General features: G+C 33.6%; 1 protein-coding gene across 10 annotated transcripts in view; it reads left to right on the top strand.

Annotated features, from left to right (window-relative positions):
* The first annotated feature begins 2,167 nt into the window (after positions 1 to 2,167).
* LOC134696103 (uncharacterized) overlaps positions 2,168 to 22,009 on the top strand; it is a 69,242-nt gene continuing 49,400 nt past the window's right edge. For 6 of the 10 annotated variants that reach the window (XM_063557702.1, XM_063557706.1, XM_063557703.1 and 3 more), the window contains exons 1-11: positions 2,168 to 2,272; positions 4,266 to 4,369; positions 4,824 to 4,924; positions 7,678 to 7,743; positions 8,235 to 8,319; positions 8,858 to 9,250; positions 16,249 to 16,521; positions 17,247 to 17,412; positions 18,141 to 18,266; positions 19,315 to 19,440; positions 21,441 to 21,675. In XM_063557702.1, the coding sequence (XP_063413772.1) occupies positions 4,298 to 4,369; positions 4,824 to 4,924; positions 7,678 to 7,743; positions 8,235 to 8,319; positions 8,858 to 9,250; positions 16,249 to 16,521; positions 17,247 to 17,412; positions 18,141 to 18,266; positions 19,315 to 19,440; positions 21,441 to 21,675 (1,643 nt within the window). In that variant the 5' untranslated portion in view covers positions 2,168 to 2,272; positions 4,266 to 4,297. Of the gene's footprint in view, positions 2,446 to 4,265; positions 4,370 to 4,823; positions 4,925 to 7,153; positions 7,204 to 7,677; positions 7,744 to 8,234; positions 8,320 to 8,857; positions 9,251 to 16,248; positions 16,522 to 17,246; positions 17,413 to 18,140; positions 18,267 to 19,314; positions 19,441 to 21,440; positions 21,676 to 22,009 lie in introns of those variants that run through there. The other 4 variants (XM_063557699.1, XM_063557700.1, XM_063557707.1 and 1 more) reach the window with 4 other exon arrangements.

Below are 22,009 nucleotides of genomic sequence, written 5' to 3'. Positions count from 1 at the left end.
TATACTGTATGTCCTGGAATGGTAGTAAAGCATATCCTGTATATTCTGTAATAGAACTGAAGCATATTCTGTATATTCTGGAATGGTACCGAAGCATATACTGTATATCCTGGAATGGTAGTAAAGCATATCCTGTATATTCATGACTGGTAGTTAAACATATCATGTATATTCATGAATGGTAGTTAAACATATCCTGTATATTTTGGAATGATAGTGAAGCATATACGGTATATTCTGGAATGGTACCGAAGCATATACTGTATATTCTGGAATGGTTGTGAAGCATATCCTGTATATTCTGGAAAGGTAGTTAAGCATATCCTGTATATTCATGAATGGTAGTTAAACATATCCTGTATATTCTGGAATGGTAGTGAATCGTATCTTGTATATTCTGGAATGGTACCGAAGCATATACTGTATATTCTGGAATGGTAGTGAAGCATATCTTGTATATTCTGGAATGGTAGTGAAGCATATACTGTATATTCTGGAATGGTAGTGAAGCATATCCTGTATATTCTGGAATGGTAGTGAATCATATACTGTATATCCTGGAATGGTAGTGAAGCATATTCTGTATATTCTGGAATGGTAGTGAAGCATATCCTGTATATTCTGGAATGGTAGTGAAGCATATCCTGTATATTCTGTAATGGTAGTGAAGCATACTGTATATTCTGGAATGGTAGTAAAGCATATCCTGTATATTCTGGAATGGTAGTGAAGCATATCCTGTATATTCTGGAAAGGTAGTTAAGCATATCCTGTATATTCATGAATGGTAGTTTAACATATCCTGTATATTCTGGAATGGTAGTGAAGCATATCTTGTATATTCTGGAAGGGTAGTGAAGCATATCCTGTATATTCTGGAATGGTAGTGAAGCATAGTCTGTTTATGCTCAGTGGAATGATCCTGAAGCTTATCCTGTATTTTCTGGAAAGGTTGTGAAGCATATCCTGTATATTCTGGAAGGGTTCTGAAGCATAGTCTGTTTATGCTTAGTGGAATGATCCTGAAGCTTATCCTGTATTTTCTGGAAAGGTTATGAAGCATATACTTATATTCTGGAAAGGTAGTGAAGTGGGTCTTATTGTGGTCTAAGCGTGACGCGGGATTGACGATTTTTCGGAAACGTGAAACGTGAAAGTCAAATTATTGTGTCGTGAAAACGGAAACTGAGGTCTTCTGGGACCCGGGAAATGACCGTCAAAAATGAGAATTGCTTACGTACATAGTGTAAGCGGGATACGGGAATCTGACAAATCAGTAAGCGGGATCCGGGATCGGGAGCTCCTAATGAGACCCCCAGTGAAGCATGAAGCATATTTGTAAATTTAGGGGGGGGGGGGGGGCGGGTGGCTGAAGCATATAGAACAGAACATAACAGAACATATTTTATTTCCAATTAAGGGCCCACAAGGGGCATACAGAGCATACATGAATAAGGAAAAAGAATATTGATTTGCATAGATACATAGATGCAAACAATTTTTTACATACAGTTACAATACAATTACTAACTCATATTCACTTTAATAAATTTACTAACAGCATTAAGGACCTGATTGTCTTCACAGTTTAATAAATAAATAAATTTAGTAATGCTGATTATCAAGTATAGAAAAATTTGGAATTCTTTGGCAAACAAAGTCAGAGAGCATCTCTATCTGATTTAAAATGTTCACAGTTAGTTAAAAAATGGATTTCATCTTCAACACAGCCAGAGGAGCATTTTTTGCAAATTCTTTCATTTCGTTGAATATTTGAAAAACGACGGGCCAACTTCAATTAGTAATATTATCAGTTTCAGTTTTCATAGGAAAGCATAGCCTCTATATGCTGGAATGATTCTGAAGCATAGCCTGTATTCTGTAATGTTACTGGAGCATATCTTGTATATTGAATGATTGAAGGCTGCTTGGCTACTCAAGCATATTATTTATGACACCCCCCCCCCCCCCCCTTTTCTAAAGTTTATTTTTGATAGTTTTTTGGTAGAATTTTTGAATGATAGTTAATAAAAAAAAAGTAGGGCAATGGACTCGTATTCTTGCTTATGTTCGATTTTCCCACGAAAGACAGGTTATTCCGATTTATTCAGAGGAGCTGAGCAAAAAAAATGAAAAGATCGTTTCGACGTAAATCACATTTTTGGCGGGAACAGTAGCCTTCGGAAGTTACTTCCGATTGAACCACGTGATGAAGCTTCCCTGTTGTCAAGATACGCTTGAATGTTCATTAGGTGAAAAGATGTATATAAAGGTAAATTAATTGATCTATTATAACCGAGAATTGTTTGATTGCTGTTCCCACAAACAACTCTTACACTTGGAGATTGAATTAACGGAACATTTTGGCTGAATATTTTGACGGGCACCTGTTGTAAATGGAGGTTCGTTCGGCTCACGTCTATAAAGTGTTTTAACTTTTAGTCGGTAAAATTAAACTATATATACGATAACATATAACATATGATGAGTTTTTAATAACTGCATAAAAAGGTGCAATTTTAAACATGTATTTTGATTGACTTCCAATTGATATTTTATAGTGGGTTTTTCTATGTTGTGATTTAGAAAAAGGGAGAAGATTTGGTACCATTTAGAGGGGGGCCAGTTTTTTTTTTGGTTGCTTATATAGGGAACCACCTGAAGCATGACCAGAGCTGCCCCCTCTTTCATTGTCTTTGGCAGTCAATGATCAGCCCTGTTGAAGGCCGTACCTTAATTGATCTATAATGAATTACTTTTATAAATTGTATTTTGGATGGAGAGTTGTCTCATATCACATCTTCCTATATCTATAAACATATTCTAGTGTCAATTTGAGTACACATGCAACCATATGATTGATATTCAGCATGTTAGTTGGTACATAAATATATATATGTAGTCTGAGATTACCCTGAGGTCTCATCTAACGGCTGTTTTGCCAGAGATGCTCAAGGGTCGTACACCCCACCACCTCAGCTTGTCTTGCAAATCATTTTTGTTGAGCCTTCGACTAAGTGGAAAAACCAAGACAGTGGCAGATCCAGAAATGTTCATAAGTGGGGGCCCACTGGCTGCTTAAAGAGGGGCCCGAACAAGTCACACTTCAGTGATTCCCTATATATAAGCAACCAAATTTTTTTCTCAAAAGGGGTTTATGATCATAACATAGTATCCAGAAGTTAATTTTGTAAAAAAAAAAAAAACATTTTTTCCCTATTATACTTTTAAATGGCATGAATGGACTCTGATTTTCTGCCAGGAATCCTTACAAATTTTTCATTTATCACTTCATTTATGTAAGTTTCACTTCCTGCCACCCTTTATTTTCCTATATTTTGAAAATTATCACAGTGACCCATTGATTCCTGCATTTTAACTTTTATTTTCTAATAGTTGAATTGTCAAGTTAGGAGAGACTTATTGTGCAATTTTTATGCTAATTTCTGAATTAAATCTTTAGTAGCCAACCATGATAACAATCAGAATACATTTAGCTTATTTGCATTGTTTCAAAATGAACAAGGTGTTAGATTATGTATTAATATTGACCAAGGGTCATTTTCATAAATCAGCTCTGAGCTCCTATATTATTCAATTATAATGCAACATTGTTTGTAATGGTGAACTATGATTGGATAACATCACCTATTTTCATATGACATCAGTTAACAATTGATGCAATGAAACAGTACACTCAAGCACAAACAATGTAAGACAAATTTTAAATGTTTATGATTTGACATTGTTTTCTGTCAGTTTTTTAATAGAATGATATTGTATTTTAAAATCTTCTTTGTGACCATCAAATCACCAATTGATGTCGTTGGGATTAAATACCAAACAGTTAAAATTAAGTCATCTCTTAAGTCATAAAATTGAGAATGGAAATGGGGAATGTGCCAAAGAGACAACAACCCAACCATAGAGCAGACAACAGCAGAAGGTCACCAACAGGTCTTCAATGTAACGAGAAATTCCTGCACCCGGAGGCATCCTTCAGTTGGCCACTAAACAAATGTATACTTGTTCAGTGATAATGAACGCCATACTAAACTCCAAATTGTACACAAGAAACTAAAAGTTAAAATGATACAAGACTAACAAAGGCCAGAGGCTCTTGACTTGGGACAGGTGCAAAAATGTGAAGGGGTTAAACATGTTTGTGAGATATATTAGCAAATATTGGTACACATACATGTAGAACATTGTAGGATCTGAATATATTTGTCTTGTCAATTTATGGTTTGAATATTTAATTTCAGGATAGTGAATTGTAATCAATTTATTTGACAAAATGGGAACAATGATACTGCAATCCCAGATTGGGGCCCTGGAGAATGGACTGAAAGATTTACGTAAATCTAGGGTAAGGATATTTATGTATTAGTACATGTACATGTATTTCATGTATGAGATTTATAAGTCAAATATAATTGGAACACACATACTACATGTTCATTTCTGCTTAGTTAAAATTGGGTTATCCAAGTTCTGTAAAGTTGTCTATTGATTAACCCCTACACCATGGTTCTCCTATTGATTAACCCCTACACCATGGTTCTCCTTTGGTTATATTGGAAATGCATTGTATTTGCTCTGATTAAGCTTAATAGCTTTAATGTTACTATACTGGTATTACTTGTTTGAACTTGTACTCTGCTTTTAACATGTAGATAATCGTATAGAACTAAAAAATGGGTTTCACCATTAATACAACATCACCAATTGGTGGAAATACATTTTGTGTTACAATTTTATGATTTGTCTTGAAATGAATTATTTTTTAAGAAACTGACTATGAGAATTTTAAATCATTACAGCTGATGCAAATACGAGAATTTAAAGACATGTATGGTGCTATAGAATGTCATCACAGAGACTTAAGACTGGCTCATCTCACTGGTAAAGCCAAAGATCTCATGTAAGTTATATTTCATCTCACTTGTAAAGCTAAAGATCTCATGTAAGTTGTGTCATCTCACTGGTAAAGCTAAAGATCTCATGTAAGTTGTGTCATCTCACTGGTAAAGCTAAAGATCTCATGTAAGTTGTGTCATCTCACTGGTAAAGGTAAAGATCTCATATAAGTTGTGTCATCTCACTGGTAAAGTTAAAGATCTCATGTAAGTTGTGTCATCTTATTGGTAAAGCCAAAGATCTCATGTAAGTTGTGTCATCTCACTGGTAAAGCCAAAGATTTCATGTAAGTAGTGTCATCTCACTGTTAAAGCTAAAGATCTCATATAAGTTGTGTCATCTCACTGGTAAAGCTAAAGATCTCATGTAAGTTGTGTCATCTTATTGGTAAAGCCAAAGATCTCATGTAAGTTGTGTCATCTCAATGTTAAAGCTAAAGATCTCATATAAGTTGTGTCATCTCACTGGTAAAGCTAAAGATCACATGTAAGTTGTGTCATCTCACTGGTACAGCTAATGATCTTATGTAAGTTGTGTTATCTCACTTGTAATGTTAAAGATCACATGTTAGTTGTGTCATCTCACTGGTAAAGCTAATGATCTCATGTAAGTTGTGTCATCTCACTGGTAAAGCTAAAGATCACATGTAAGTTGTGTCATCTCACTGGTAAAGCTAAAGATCACATGTAAGTTGTGTAATCTCACTGGTAAAGCTAATGATCTCATGTAAGTTGTGTTATCTCACTTGTAATGTTAAAGATCTCATGTAAGTTGTGTCATCTCACTGGTAAAGCTTAAGATCCAGTGTAAGTTGTGTCATCTTACTGGTAGAGCTAAAGATCTCATGTAAGTTGTGTCATCTCACTGGTAAAGCTAATGATCTCATGTAAGTTGTGTCATCTCACTGGTAAAGCTAAAGATCACATGTAAGTTGTGTCATCTCACTGTTAAAGCTAAAGATCTCATATAAGTTGTGTCATCTCAATGTTAAAGCTAAAGATCTCATATAAGTTGTGTCATCTCACTGGTAAAGCTAAAGATCACATGTAAGTTGTGTCATCTCACTGGTACAGCTAATGATCTCATGTAAGTTGTGTTATCTCACTTGTAATGTTAAAGATCACATGTAAGTTGTGTCATCTCACTGGTAAAGCTAATGATCTCATGTAAGTTGTGTTAGCTCACTTGTAATGTTAAAGATCACATGTTAGTTGTGTCATCTCACTGGTAAAGCTAAAGATCACATGTAAGTTGTGTAATCTCACTGGTAAAGCTAATGATCTCATGTAAGTTGTGTTATCTCACTTGTAATGTTAAAGATCTCATGTAAGTTGTGTCATCTCACTGGTAAAGCTTAAGATCTAGTGTAAGTTGTGTCATCTTACTGGTAGAGCTAAAGATCTCATGTAAGTTGTGTCATCTCACTGGTAAAGCTAATGATCTCATGTAAGTTGTGTCATCTCACTGGTAAAGCTAAAGATCACATGTAAGTTGTGTCATCTCACTGGTAAAGCTAATGATCTCATGTAAGTTGTGTTATGTCACTTGTAATGTTAAAGATCACATGTAAGTTGTGTCATCTCACTGGTAAAGCTAAAGATCTCATGTTAGTTGTGTCATCTTACTGGTAGAGCTAAAGATCTCATGTAAGTTGTGTCATCTCACTGGTAAAGCTAATGATCTCATGTAAGTTGTGTCATCTCACTGGTAAAGCTAAAGATCACATGTAAGTTGTGTCATCTCACTGGTAAAGCTAATGATCTCATGTAAGTTGTGTTATGTCACTTGTAATGTTAAAGATCACATGTAAGTTGTGTCATCTCACTGGTAAAGCTAAAGATCTCATGTTAGTTGTGTCATCTCACTGGTAAAGCTAAAGATCACATGTAGGTCGTGTCATCTCACTGGTAAAGCTAAAGATCTCATGTAAGTTGTGTCATCTCACTGGTAAAGCTAAAGATCACATGTAAGTTGTGTCATCTCACTGGTAAAGCTAATGATTTCATGTAAGTTGTGTTATCTCACTTGTAATGTTAAAGATCACATGTAAGTTGTGTCATCTCACTGGTAAAGCTAAAGATCTCATGTAAGTTGTGTCATCTCACTGGTAAAGCTAAAGATCACATGTAAGTTGTGTCATCTCACTGGTAAAGCTAAAGATCTCATGTAAGTTATGATGCTATAGAATGTTATCAAAGAGATTTAAGATCTCACTGGTAAAGCTCAAGATCTCTGGTAAGTTGTATTTATGGCCCATCTCACTGGTAAAGCCAAAGATCTCATGTAAGTTGTTTTTATGGAACATCTCATGTAAGTTGTATTTATGGCCCATTACACTGGTAAAGCCAAGTCTCAGGCAAGTTGTATTTATGGCCCATCTCACTAGTAAAGCCAAAGATCCTATGTAAGTTATGTTCTTATTAGAACATTTACAATCAAAGCATAACAGATTTAAGATTGGCCCATCTCACTGGTAAAGCTAAAAACCTAATGGAAGTTGTATTTATAAGTATTAGAAAGATTTGTTTGCACTTGAATGTTTTCTGTAATAAACATGATGTTTTGAAGAATTGGATCAAGAGATTTTTAATTATGCTGATATGATATGGAAGTGTAATTGTGATTTAGAACAATAATGGCTGCTACACTTACAGATAGTGTTTGTGTACCTTTATTTTTTTATCAGGCTACTGAATTTTCTTTTCATTGTTGCAGATTTTAGTATCTTTAATTTTACTGTTAATATATTTATTTTAGGGTACAGGCCGAGCAAGACACAAGATTTTTTCATATTTTGATCAAAATGATGTGTGAAGTCAAACAGTAAGTATCAGTTAGAATATTAGATGAGCTTCATTGTTATCAACTAATTTTTTTTATGAAACTCTGCATATTTACTTTTTTTCGTAACATTTAAATCTTTGTTCTGAATGCACTTTAAAAAAAAATGCTAAAAAGGAAAATCACAAAAATACTGAAAGTCCCTAATCGCATGACAAAATCAAATGACAAAACACATCAAAAACGAACGGACAACAACTTATTAAAGTGGAGATAATTAAAATTCCTTTCTTCAATAAGTTAATAATCTTATTATGTTTGATTAATTGATTAGAGATTAGTGAATCCAATTTTCAAAAGACACTAATCAAGTCACGTTGGGTTTTTAACTTATTCAATTTCCACAAAAATTTGAGAGAGGACTGCACTTAGAGGTTGTTTTGAAGAAGGGGGAAACAATCAACTATTATTTTCTGTAGAAGTGTTTTTATGCAACTTGAATAGCTGGTTTTATTATTATTTTTCATTTTCAGGACTTCTTCAATGAAACAAAAAGACTCCTTGATTAAAGTTCATCATTGGTACACTTCCAACAAACATATTCTCCATACAGCCCCGGTAAGTATTGTAACATCTAAGGTACACAGAAACAAGATATTTTTTCTCTACTTCAAATAGATGCTTGAAGGTATTACAGCAATGTATTTGAAAAATATGATGTAATATTGTAAGTTTAGGAAATAAAGCTATCTAAATATATATATTAAATGCAAGTTTATATTTTCAGCAATAATGAAAACAATGCAAAAATTTTTGAATTAACAGACTGTTACAGTTTGCCATAATAAAAAGGCCTAGGGTGTTTTTGTTGTACGGAGATCAAAGTCAAATCATTGGGTTGACAAATTTGTATGAAGTGTTCCCTTGTAAGCTAGAATGTTAAAATATTTGGCTCATTCATTGGATGTAGCACAATGAATCAATAAGAAATTAGTATGTTGTGGTTCTACAACTATTGATGTTTTAAATACCTTGACTTGCTTAGAAGGTATCAATTGGTCAAAACCAGTATGTGTTGATAATGCAAATTTCATTCCTGTTATTGGGGCATTGTTTTGTCAAATCAAATTAATTAAAATCTAATGTCATTTTTCAGCGATTTGGGAAACAAAGAAAAGATTCCGCATCCAGTAAGACTGCTGCACCACGGGCAAAAACAGCCTCTGCTAAACGAACAAAAAGTACCAAGACACACGCCCCTACCAAACAACAGGAAGTGGAGACAACTACAGTCAGACTAGCATCAGCTGATGGATCTAAAAATAGAATCTTCTGTGAGACTCCATCTATAAGAACAGAATCTCCCTACAAAACAGGAACCTTTGACCTTGACCTTCTGCCATCTAATCAAGATTATGTAAATGATTATTTGTCAACAAATTACCTTCCTGATGGAGATAATAATAAGATGTCATCGCTACAACATTTCCTGAATGACCTACCTGGTCCCAGTGACACAGGTTCTCACCTTGCTGGACAACACTTTCAGGTAATTATTATTATTTCATTAATTTATTGCATCTGGTAAAATGTTTTTGACCTGTCTGTCCGTCCGTCAGTTCAGTACTTGTCATCGTAACTCCTCTGAAACCACACAAACAGAATTTCATGAAACTAAAATTTACTTTGTAGATAATAAAGACATACTATTAAAGTAGAAATGTTTGTACACAGGAAATTATGAGTATTTTTTTTTCAAGGAGTTATGCCACCTTGAACTTGTTGATCTCAATATGCTGCAGCAACAGTTTGTCACCACAACTCAACTGAAACCACACAACAGAATTTCATGAAACTTTGTTGATAATAAAGACATACTATGTAGATGTGCATATTGACAGGAAATTGTGTTATTTTTTTTTCTCCAGGAGTTATGCCCTCAATATGCTGCTGCAACAGTTAGTTATCACAACCCCTTTGAAACCACACAACATAATTTCATGAAACTTTGTAGATAATAAGGACATACTATGTAGATGTGCATATTGACAGGAAATTTGGATTCAATTTTTTCCCAAGGTGTTATGCCCCTTTGAACTTATTGACCTACATTCAGTCCTGTTATTGTCATCGCAACTCCTCTGAAACCACACAATAGAATTTCATGAAACTTTGTAGTTTATGAGGACGTAATATTTCAATGAGCATGTCCACCAAAAATTTTTTATCAGTTGACTTTTGTAGAGTTATGAGCCTTTAAATTTAGGTATCTGGTGATATTTTGTTTTTTGTAGAGTTATGAGTCTTTAAATTTAAGTATCTGGTGAGATTTTGTTTGTTCAGTGACACTGTGGGGCCGTTGGGTATGTAAGCATGCTTTTAAAGTTTCTTTAATTTGTCCTGTTATGTTTTAGAAAATATATGTAAACTTAATAACATGAAGTGCACCATGTATATACTGACGGTATGGCATTTTCAAGAGTAGCATATTTTGTTATTCTATACTTGATATTGTTGAGATTTATTGAAGTAATACCATGAAATTACTGGTCATCTGTTTCTAATGACAAAGAGAATGATAGGCAAAGTCAGTTGGCAATGGTTTTATTTATGTGTTCAGGTGGTTTTTATGCACAACCTACAAAAGTAGAAAGCATTATGTTTTCTGGTCTGTGCATCTGTTTGTTCATCTGTATGTCTGTCACGCTTCAGGTTAAAGTTTTTAGTCAAGGTAGTTTTTGATGAATTGGAAGTCTGAACAACTTGAAACTTAGTACACATGTTCCCTATGATATGATCTTTCTAATTTTAATGCCAAGTCATAGGCATTTTTACTTTTTGATGACATATCAGCTCTATTTTAATGCCCCACCTACGATAGTAGAGGGGCATTATGTTTTCTGGTCTGTGGCTCCGTTCCTTTGTCTGTCCGTCCGTCTGTTCAGGTTAAAGTTTTTGGTCAAGGTAGTTTTTGATGAAGCTGAAGTCCAATCAACTTGAAACTTAGTACACTTGTTGCTTATGATATGATCTTTCTAATTTTATAGCCAAATTAGACTTTTGACCCCAATTTCATGGTCCACTGAACATAGAAAATGAAAGTGGGAGTTACAGGTTAAAGTTTTTGGTCAAGGTAGTTTTTGATGAAGCTGAAGTCCAATCAACTTGAAACTTAGTACATATGTTCCCTATAGTATGATCTGTCTAATTTTAATGCCAAATTAGATTATTACCCAATTTCATGGTCCATCATCCGTGTACTTTGGACACATTCTTGTTCCCTTCTCTTACAGTTCTTGGTTTCAAAACAGACCATGTTCCGGGGGTGTCCCTACTAGAGTATTTGGCAATACTATGTTCCGGGGGTGTCCCTACTAGAGTATTTGGCAATACTATGTTCCGGGGGTGTCCCTTCTAGAGTATTTGGCAATACTATGTTCCGGGGGTGTCCCTACTAGAGTATTTGGCAATACTATGTTCCGGGGGTGTCCCTACTAGAGTATTTGGCAATACTATGTTGCATGGTTTTGTGTTGTCTACTAGAGTATTTGGCAATACTATGTTCTGGGGATGTCCCTACTAGAGTATTTGGCAATACTATGTTCCGGGGGTGTCCCTTCTAGAGTATTTGGCAATACTATGTTCCGGGGGTGTCCCTACTAGAGTATTTGGCAATACTATGTTCCGGGGGTGTCCCTACTAGAGTATTTGGCAATACTATGTTGCATGGTTTTGTGTTGTCTACTAGAGTATTTGGCAATACTATGTTCTGGGGGTGTCCCTACTAGAGTATTTGGCAATACTATGTTCTGGGGGTGTCCCTACTAGAGTATTTGGCAATACTATGTTCCGGGGGTGTCCCTACTAGAGTATTTGGCAATACTATGTTCTGGGGGTGTCCCTACTAGAGTATTTGGCAATACTATGTTCTGGGGGTGTCCCTACTAGAGTATTTGGCAATACTATGTTCCGGGGGTGTCCCTACTAGAGTATTTGGCAATACTATGTTCCGGGGGTGTCCCTTCTAGAGTATTTGGCAATACTATGTTCCGGGGGTGTCCCTACTAGAGTATTTGGCAATACTATGTTCCGGGGGTGTCCCTACTAGAGTATTTGGCAATACTATGTTGCATGGTTTTGTGTTGTCTACTAGAGTATTTGGCAATACTATGTTCTGGGGATGTCCCTACTAGAGTATTTGGCAATACTATGTTCCGGGGGTGTCCCTTCTAGAGTATTTGGCAATACTATGTTCCGGGGGTGTCCCTACTAGAGTATTTGGCAATACTATGTTCCGGGGGTGTCCCTACTAGAGTATTTGGCAATACTATGTTGCATGGTTTTGTGTTGTCTACTAGAGTATTTGGCAATACTATGTTCTGGGGGTGTCCCTACTAGAGTATTTGGCAATACTATGTTCTGGGGGTGTCCCTACTAGAGTATTTGGCAATACTATGTTGCATGGTTTTGTGTTGTCTACTAGAGTATTTGGCAATACTATGTTCTGGGGGTGTCCCTACTAGAGTATTTGGCAATACTATGTTCTGGGGGTGTCCCTACTAGAGTATTTGGCAATACTATGTTGCATGGTTTTGTGTTGTCTGCCATGACAGGTCATGTCGCCTGTCCCATCAATTCTCTGTTTCGGAATCTAATGCATTCTGGGTAATATTTTAAAAGTTTACACCAGAACGTTGTGAATGGTTTAGAATTTTCCAAACAATGGAAATCAATCCAATGGCGTTATTTTCATTTTGGTGTACAAACAATGTAATTACCCATATAGTCCTTTAGATTCTGAAAAGGCAAATTGAAAGTGACTCGGCAAGAGCAATGTTCATGTACCTGTAACCATACTCAAAGTACAGAGAAATCTGTTTTGAAAGTAAGTGATTTGTAATCAATACATGATACCAGTCCAACCAGTTATTCTTTCTATTTTAAAAAAAAATATGTACAAAATCAGTTCAAATTCCTGGAATCCAGGATTAAGTAACTGTGTCTGATGGCTAAGATAAGATAGTGAGAAAGAGATTTTCCACTCTCTATTTGGGAAATGCCAAAAAAAAAGTTTCCTAGTCCCTTTGTGATTACAAGCTTTAATTGCCCATGGCATGGTGTATATGTTCTTGTCCTGGGTGTCGGGCTAGTAGATATTTATATATCTGTCATTATATGTTTTGTTCTGGAAATAAAAAGAAGTCCACATTCAGGTGACCTGTTTTAATACACCCATCAGAGATAGAATACATGTATGGTATATTGTTGTACGAATCTCCATATGACCATCAGTCCACATGTAGAAAATGATGTGGCTGAATTTCATGAAAATTGTTTGTACTATTTACACCAACATGACCAAGGCAGACTTAGAGGAGGGCGAGGGTGCATGAGCCTTCCCTCTTGGGGGAAAAATATGGTTATTTAGAGGATAACTGAATCATGACTTGAACAGGCCCCCCTTTTTAACAAAATATTCTGGATCTACCCCAAATATTTAGTACTTTAAAGTCATTATTGATTTCATTTTTAATAAGAAATTTTAAATAAAGAGATATTTAATTACTCAAAGTCAATGGTGTGTTTAAATTAATTGAAGTATAGAAAATCATTAACTGACTTTAAAGTTCCTTTACTGTACAATGAAATGAATCCATTGATCGTAACCCTGCTTTTGTTTTATAAATGACTTCTGTTTAAACTTAATCATTTGGAGGATTTAACTATGTATTTACAAGGATATACATGTACACTGTGCATTATTCCCCTTTTGGAACCTCCGAAGTGAGAATGCATGATAACTAACATTGCAGGTGATGCCATACCTGAACTAAGATTGCAGGTGACTTCATACCTGTCACAGATGTAATACTTTTACTTGATTAATTGTCTCCACTGATAACCTAACAATTTTGTTTCTTTTCAAAGTTTAAAATTTATTATATTTTTCTCTTTACAATTTGTTTTACCTACACAGAGAAAAATAGATGATTTATTTTAAGTTTGAGACGAATGTCGATGATTATATCAGGATTAATGGTCGGGGAACGTTTGTACACGGTGTTTACAAGAAATCTTGTGTCAATAGTTATAGTTATATAGTGTAAATATGAACAATTATCATTACAATGAAGTAGAAATAATGGAATAGAATTGACAGTGCTTTTAGATTCTCAACATTTAACTATTATACTGTTGGAGTAAATAAATTCTCTATATAGTAAGTTACATGTTAACATTGTATAGTCAATACAAACTATCAATAGACATTTATATATTTAACTAGAATTGGACAGAAAATAAACATTTGTTAGGAAAGGTCTGCTTCAGTGGAACAATTGACAGATTAAGCAACTCTTTCTAAGCCAATGAAGATAATGAGTTTAAAGAATTGGGATAAAAATAAAAAAAGTTGTTTGGTAAAGGTGCTGTTAAGAATTATTTTGGGAAGAACTATATAGATAAATATTTCTAGTTAATGAGTGACTGTAATTGTAGCATTGGTGCATCAATTGATCATCTGTGCATCAATATAATAAATCAATGTCTTCTACGATTGTGTAAAATTGATTCTAATAATATTAATGTTGACTTTACTTTTGAATTCATGCCATGTCAGAGCATCTAATTACTGCTTTCTTTATTGGTCAGCAGTTAGTCCAAAAAATTGTTTTCAACAGATAGGTAAACTTTATTTTGAACACTATCCCTCCTACAAACACTCATTTTAGAGAATAAAGGCATATTAGTCAGCAGTAAGTAAAAAAATATTTTTTTCAACAGATAGGTCAACTTTATTTTGAACACTATCTCTCCTACAAACACTCATTTTAGAGAATAAAGGCATAACTTAAAGGAAGACACATTTTACCTTTGAAATTGTATGGCCAGACTAACCCAAAAGTTTCAGAGTAATAAATGAAAGGCTTTTCAAAACTACTTCATTTTATTCAAATCATACAAAATATTTGTGACAATTGTTTTTTTGGGGTTTCTTGTTGCTCAAAGTTTGAGCTTTCTGTGTTTAGTAGTTTATTGTAGTTGTGTCAAATAATGTCTTGCATCCAAAAGTCATGATGCTCTGAAACTGTTGTCATATTTTACATGTCAAAGTTTATGATAAGTATGATTATAAATAGTTCCCCTAAAATGACATAGTGACACAAATTATATTAAAATGTTGAGGACACACCAATGATGACACCAACACCAATATTTTATAAAATTGAGAATGGAAATGAAGAATGTGTCAAAGAGACAACAACCCGACCATAGAAAACACAACAGCAGAAGGTCACCAACCGGTCTTCAATGTAGCGAGAAATTCCCGCACCCGCAGGCGTCCTTCAGCTGGCCCCTAAACAAATATATACTAGTTTAGTGATAATGAACGCCATACTTATTTCCAAATTGTACACAAGAAACTAAAATTAAAATAATACAAGACTATCAAAGGCCAGAGGCTCCTGACTTGGGACAGGCGCAACAATGCGGAGGGGTTAAACATGTTTGTGAGATCTCAAAGACCTATTTCTGTGTCATCAGTTTATGTTTCCCCTGATTCATATGAACATTTAAAATTTACTCAATATATGTGGGAAGTGTTTCCACCTTAATTTAAATTGTTTAAGACAGTTATGTAATAATGATTGTACAAGCTACCTATTTATCACCTACAAAACCATGTCCACACTTCACAAGGAGGGGAAATTAGTTTTAAATAGGTAAACATTTAACATTGAGTCGTGTCTTCCTAACCCTTATATACTAGTAAACAGTGTGTAATCATAAAACAGTAAACATAAAATTGTGTCTGCCAAATCTCTATATACAAGTAAACAATGTGTAATACCTTATTCAAATTTGGAAAAGTGACCACAACGATGGCCTTGTGTATATATAGGATCGAAAAACAAATTACCCAACATCTTGTTAGAAGGTCCAGATAAAATGCTAAGTGGAAGAAATATTGTATTATTATTTCCACTGGAACAAATATTGCATGTCAAGGGTATATAAACTGATATATGGATTTTAATTCCATATCATGTGGATATCATCAATATTATATCATCATGAAAAAAGAATGCTTAAGGTGGTACCCAACACTTTCACTAAAATTAATTTGGCTCGTTTAATTTTCATAAAATTTTGACAATGTACTTACTTTGACCCTTTAACAAAAATTTAAAAATTTTAAAAATTTTGAACCAACCGTTTTGTCAGAAAAATTACACTGGTTATATAGCAGTTTGACAAACACCAATTTTGATCATTGAGAAGCTTTATATTCCCTTCACAACAGTGTAATTAAAACGTTTAGCTGACTTTACAGAGTTATCTCCCTGTAGTGTTAGGTACCACCTTAAAGTTCATTTTTGTGGTGTCCATGGTTTATTTAACCACTCACAACCCAAATCTGCAGATGAATCATTTCTTTTTTAAGTCATGTTCCAATTACACCAAACATGGAGACATTCTACATGGTCTGCTTACATGTAGAATGTACATCAGTGAATACTGAGTATAATATTCTCCTTATTACAGATACACAAATCTCCTGGTTCTCTTGGTGATAGTGGAGACACGCCCCCTGGATCCCCACGAGAAGATATAGATGGTTCAGCCGTCAGTCCTAACTACATTGACAGTTTAATTAACTACAGTCATAAGAATGAGGATGACAATGAGGGGCCAGAGTTTGAAGTAGAAGTTACTATTGGACCTGACGATTCAGACATGCATGAGTCACGGAGAAAACTGTCACGGGGTAGGACACCATCGGCAAGTTTCAGGAGAGATCAAGTTTTATCAGATCAGGTTAGAAATACAACAGATTTTATCAAAACATTAAAGTTTAACTTTAATCAAAGAGCTTTTTGACAAGGATAGAAGCGTTATATGTTTTGAATTTAGAAGTGTTAAGTAGGCATTATATTAGAATACATCGTTAGATCAGCTGTCATTGCATGTAGATATATAAGAGGATGTGGTATGAGGACCAATGAGATAACTTTCCATTCAAATCACGCATTGGAAAAGTAATCCATTATAGGTCAACACAGGGCCATGGCTCATACCTAACAGCAAACTATAAAAAGGCCCTAAAAATTACTTTTATAAAGCCATTCAAACAGGAAAACCAATGGTCTAATCTTTATACAAAAACGAGAAATGAGAATCACTTAAAAAACCACATCAACAAATGACAACCACTTGACAACAGGTTCCTGACTGGGGACATAACTTTTTTTAAATCAGCACAAATATTATACCTGTCTCTAGTATGTAAGGGATGACATCAAAAGATCAATGAAGGATAAAAAACTTAATCAAATAGTTTGGGGGTGGGGTAAACTTGCTGCAAGTTTTGTTTATCCTACATCGATTTTACATATATCCATATGGGTCAACCAATGTTTCCAAAGTTAAGTTAAGAGGGGGTAGGGGGGGGGGGGGTTCATTAAAAAAACTATCTGAATTAAGTTTTTTTCCTACATTGAACTTTTGATGTCGTCCCTAATACACATGACTCTATGTTTCAGTCATCAAACATATCTATAGCGTTGCCTAAGAAGATGATTCACCCTATAGCTAGCTTGGTGAACCCCCATGCCACCCTAGCAGCAGCAGAGGCTAAGAGGGCTGAGGAGGAGTATCTGAATTCTAGACAGGATGTGTACACACCATTGAGGCCAAGCAGACACACAAGTAAGATTTTATAAGGGAGGATGTATTTATGTCAAGGTCGTAAGATTTTGGTTTTGGTTGAAACACAGTGGATATCTGAGTTAGGTTCTGCATATAAGGGCATATAATTAAAAGATTGAAGATGTTCTGTTGAATCAATAAGATGTACATATCAGGTTTTTCTGATTATGATAAAGTAAAAACTAAAGCATGGATATTCAGTATTAAAGTTAAGTCAAAGGATGAATCTGACATCTTTTTATTTGAATTTAATGATAGCCACACACCAACTGTTCAATATAATCTGCAACAGATATTCTAAAAGAGATTTTCTGACATCTGTTTTGCACACACATATGTATATCTATTGGTTGTACATTTATATTTAAAGCAAATCATGGTGATAGTAAACTTATGTTTTTAGTAGTTTTATGACACGTTGGGATATTGCAAAACACAACACTGCATTTAATTTTGTATACCTGGAGATTGTTCCACTTGAACACAATATACTATCATGGCTATTCCAGAAAAAATGTATAAGGGGTTGGAAGACTGAATTGATTATGATGCAAGGGTGTTCAGTCTGCCAAATAAGAAAACACATTTGATATTTTTATAAATCGTATGAGATATAGTTTATAAAAAAAGTGCCTGCCTTTAACCCATACATTTTTCCTGGAATATAAATCTGAAAATATATAATTTTGTTTACATGGTGGTAGATGATATATACACATTGTTTATAGGTGCACAGATGAGAAGTCACATGACCACACCAGTTGGTGGACGACCTCTGTCAAATACTAGGGCAGAGAATCTCAATCAGTGGAAAAACTTCAATCAGGATTTCTCCTACGGTCAAGATATATTAGGTATTAAAGGATATAAACCTTCGTTTTTAAAGTGATGAATTTTAATTCAGATTTGAAATTTGTTATTTTTTTAAGTTCTCCAACTTTGAAAAGGTTAGAAGGTGGATTTTTACAGGACATAATTTAAGAGTTATCCCCCCTACAACCAAAGAGTTGTCTACCTTAAAATGAGAGTGTTTTTAACTGTGAATTATGAAAGAAAAGCTAAGAAAGCAGCAAATTACAATATGATTTCATAGGAACAAAGTAAAAATATAATGATGATTCATTGAAGTATCAAATTTAAAATGAATAAAATTTGAATTTTGTATCATGTATCAAATATTCAGACATTATATAATTATTAAGCTCATTATTAAATTACATACTTATTATGGTGACTCCACTTAAAAATGCTTAGAAATATAGTTGAACTCTTTCCATCCAAAGTGAGTTGCTTAGGTTACTAAGTGTTGACCAAATCATTTAAAATTTGAAATATTTTTTCTATGAAACTTCTACACTAAAGTATAGTTTTTGAACTTGACATTTTTGCTTTAGGTGTTATAAACTAATCCCATAATGATTGATATAATTGCCAGTTATTTGTAAGCAACTTTTAAGAATTTCTCTTCATAGCAAAATGTTAATATTATATTATACTTTTAAATAAAAAGAGACAGCTTGTGTTAAACTTCCTGTTCTATGCTAACTGTCTTTCTCCTAAGCTTATATTTATCATTTCATTTTAATTATCATTTTGTTTTGTTTGAAAGAAACTGACTTTTTAGATTATGGTTCAATTGCTATGCTTGGTTATCTTTATGTTTATTATGAGATTTTAGTTTGATGGTGGTTCAGTGTGCCACTCAGGTAATACTGCATCATTGGGATCATAGCTTATTACCCATCAGATATGTTGCTTTTTATTTGGGATGGAAATTAAGTTGACCTTTTTCATAATAATGTCATTTGACAAGAGTCAGTTTCTTTCACTTATTTGCACTATAATCCTGATTTTTAACTGTGTATACCTCTAATTTAACCAATGATTTATTTGTAAACAAAGGAAAGCTGAACTTTGTTGGTCGCAGTGGAACAGCGTTAGATGTTCGTTACTCATCACATGGACATGGCGAGTCCCCAGAGAATACTACTCCATATGTACTGGCTTATCTGGCCAACCAATCACTTGGTATACTTTGTTTACTTTTTGTTCAAAGCACATTTTAGATTTATATTTATTTGCATGTGGGATTTAAGGGAATATATTGGTGTGAGACACCTCCAAAGTATAGTATGAGCAGAGTGGTTTTATTGGCTTTTAAGTATATTTTTACATGCTGTATATTCAAGTGAGGCACATCCATGTATAGAAAGCACATTTGGTATTTTGGCTACTGCATTATATAGATAAATGCTGTATATATTCAAGTGAGGCACATCCCATGTATAGTAAACACATTTGGTATTTTGGTTACTGCATTATATAGATATTTAAGCTGTATATCCAAATGAGGGAATTATCAGGTTTATAAAGCACACTGGTTTACAATTCCACATTGTATACAGAAAGGATTGCACATAACCTTTTCAAAAGTCTTAAATGAATTGAGAGAAAACAAAACCAGGCTACTAACTAAAACCGATGGAAAACACATCATCTATAAGAATAAAACAATAGAATAACAAAAACACTAAAGTGCAACAAAAACAAAAAGAAAGTAAATATGATATAGAATGGATAATTTGATAATAACTGCTATTGCATATTACACACAAAGTATTACATATTACACACAAAGTATTACATATTACACAAAAAGTATGACATATTACACACAAAGCATTACATATTACACATAAAGTAGTACATATTACACACAAAGTAAGACATATTACACACAAAGTATTATATATTACACATAATGAATTTCAAATTACATATGTACCTATAAACTAACCATATAACACATGAAGTATTACATAAAAGTAAAACATATTACCCATGAAGTATATTACATTAAAGTTAAACATATTACCCATGAAGTATATTACACTAAAGTATTACATTTTACACATAAAGTATTGTATGCTACCCATAAAACATTGCATATTCTCCAGAAAGCATCACTTATTACCTATGAAGCAATGAATAATTTCAAACATTATGATACAGATTTGCACAATCAAATGCACATACAGGTAACAACACACTAATACACACTAATACACACTAATCACTTTATAACACAACTGACTTCATAATTACTGTTTCTTTTCTTCATCTGATTATAAACAACATAATTTTCATTTAGTAAAAACTTCACTTTATAGTATAATGCTTTCATAGTGTCATGCAATTGAAAATATACTATTAGTAATAGAACACATTGAAAAGATTGCAAATTAGTATTTCAATAAACATGCTTATTTTATGCACTATAAAGATGACAATGATTTGTAATCTAAAGGTATCCAGTTGGAAGGTATGGTCATCAAATTTAATTTTCATAGCAAAATCAAAGATTTGTTTAAATTAACAATGAAAAAAAACAAAAGTGCAAAAATATTACTGCATATATTACTATTATATTAGGCTTTACATAATCTTAGATTATTTTACAAACCAAATTATTTTCTTTGTATTTTTAATTTCATGTTTTAGATAAGTAAATTCTGCTCTATTGGTGTATACTTAATACATTACCATAAAAAGGCCAGGATTTAAAATGTAAACTGTATCATGACTTTAATTTACTTCTTGTTATCTTTGTTAAAAATAAACCAAAAGAATATAGATAACATATACATTTGGGTTGCCATGTTTTAATGTTCAAAAATATTTCTATTACTAAAGATGATAATGATTTCTATCGTGTGAGGTTCAGTGATTAATTGAAATATGAAAAATAACGAAAACAATTTGGTTTACATAAATTTTATGCTTTTACACTGTTTAACAAATATTTATTTTAATTTATCTTGATGATTTCTGTTCGTCTCATAGAACCTCATTTAGTTTCTGTTTTATCTTAAATTAGTGGTCATGTAAGTTATTATTCAGATTATTTTCTTGTAACATTTTTTCTTGAAGTCAGAAATGTTAAATATAATGGTTTAAGTAAAGGTTTAGTAACAATCCAAGCTATGCATTCACATGTAATTAAATCAAGTATTCAATTACTTATTAAGTGATGCAGTCAGCCCCAATCCAAGTGGACAAAGAAAATCGCCTTTTAAATCGGCCACTGGAAGAGTTTTATGAAATGGCGGAGGATTATTGTCCATCTAAACTTCCTAAGTACCATCATCCTGTGGTCAGTAAACCACCGACTCAACCGAAGTCAGCTCCACCAAAGTCTTCACGGTCAGATGGCACCAATAAATCAGCCAGAACTCATCAACTCGGTAGAAATCTACTGGAAAAGTGAGTCAGTCAAACAGTTAAATAGTATTGTTTATATGAAAATCAAAGCATTGATTAACATTTGTGCAGTCATTAAACAGTAAAGATGAGTGCCTTCAGTTAACCCCTGACCTTTAACAAGTACTTAACCAGTTTGAACTCTCATAACTTCTCATTTATCATGTTTTTTGGTCTGTATATTTGTCTGTCCTGCTTAATTCAGGTTTAAGTTTTTAGTCAAGGTAGTTTTTAATGAAGTTGAAGTCCAACCAACTTTAAATTATGTACACATGTTTTTTTATGATATGATCTTTCTAATTTAATGTCAAATTAGAGTTTTTACCCTAACTTCACA

Source organism: Mytilus trossulus, chromosome 14, assembly GCF_036588685.1.
Source record: "Mytilus trossulus isolate FHL-02 chromosome 14, PNRI_Mtr1.1.1.hap1, whole genome shotgun sequence".
NCBI classification, from domain to species: Eukaryota; Metazoa; Mollusca; class Bivalvia; order Mytilida; family Mytilidae; genus Mytilus; species Mytilus trossulus.
Note: the sequence above shows the minus strand (reverse complement) of the source record. Positions and strands in the feature narration are given on the sequence as shown.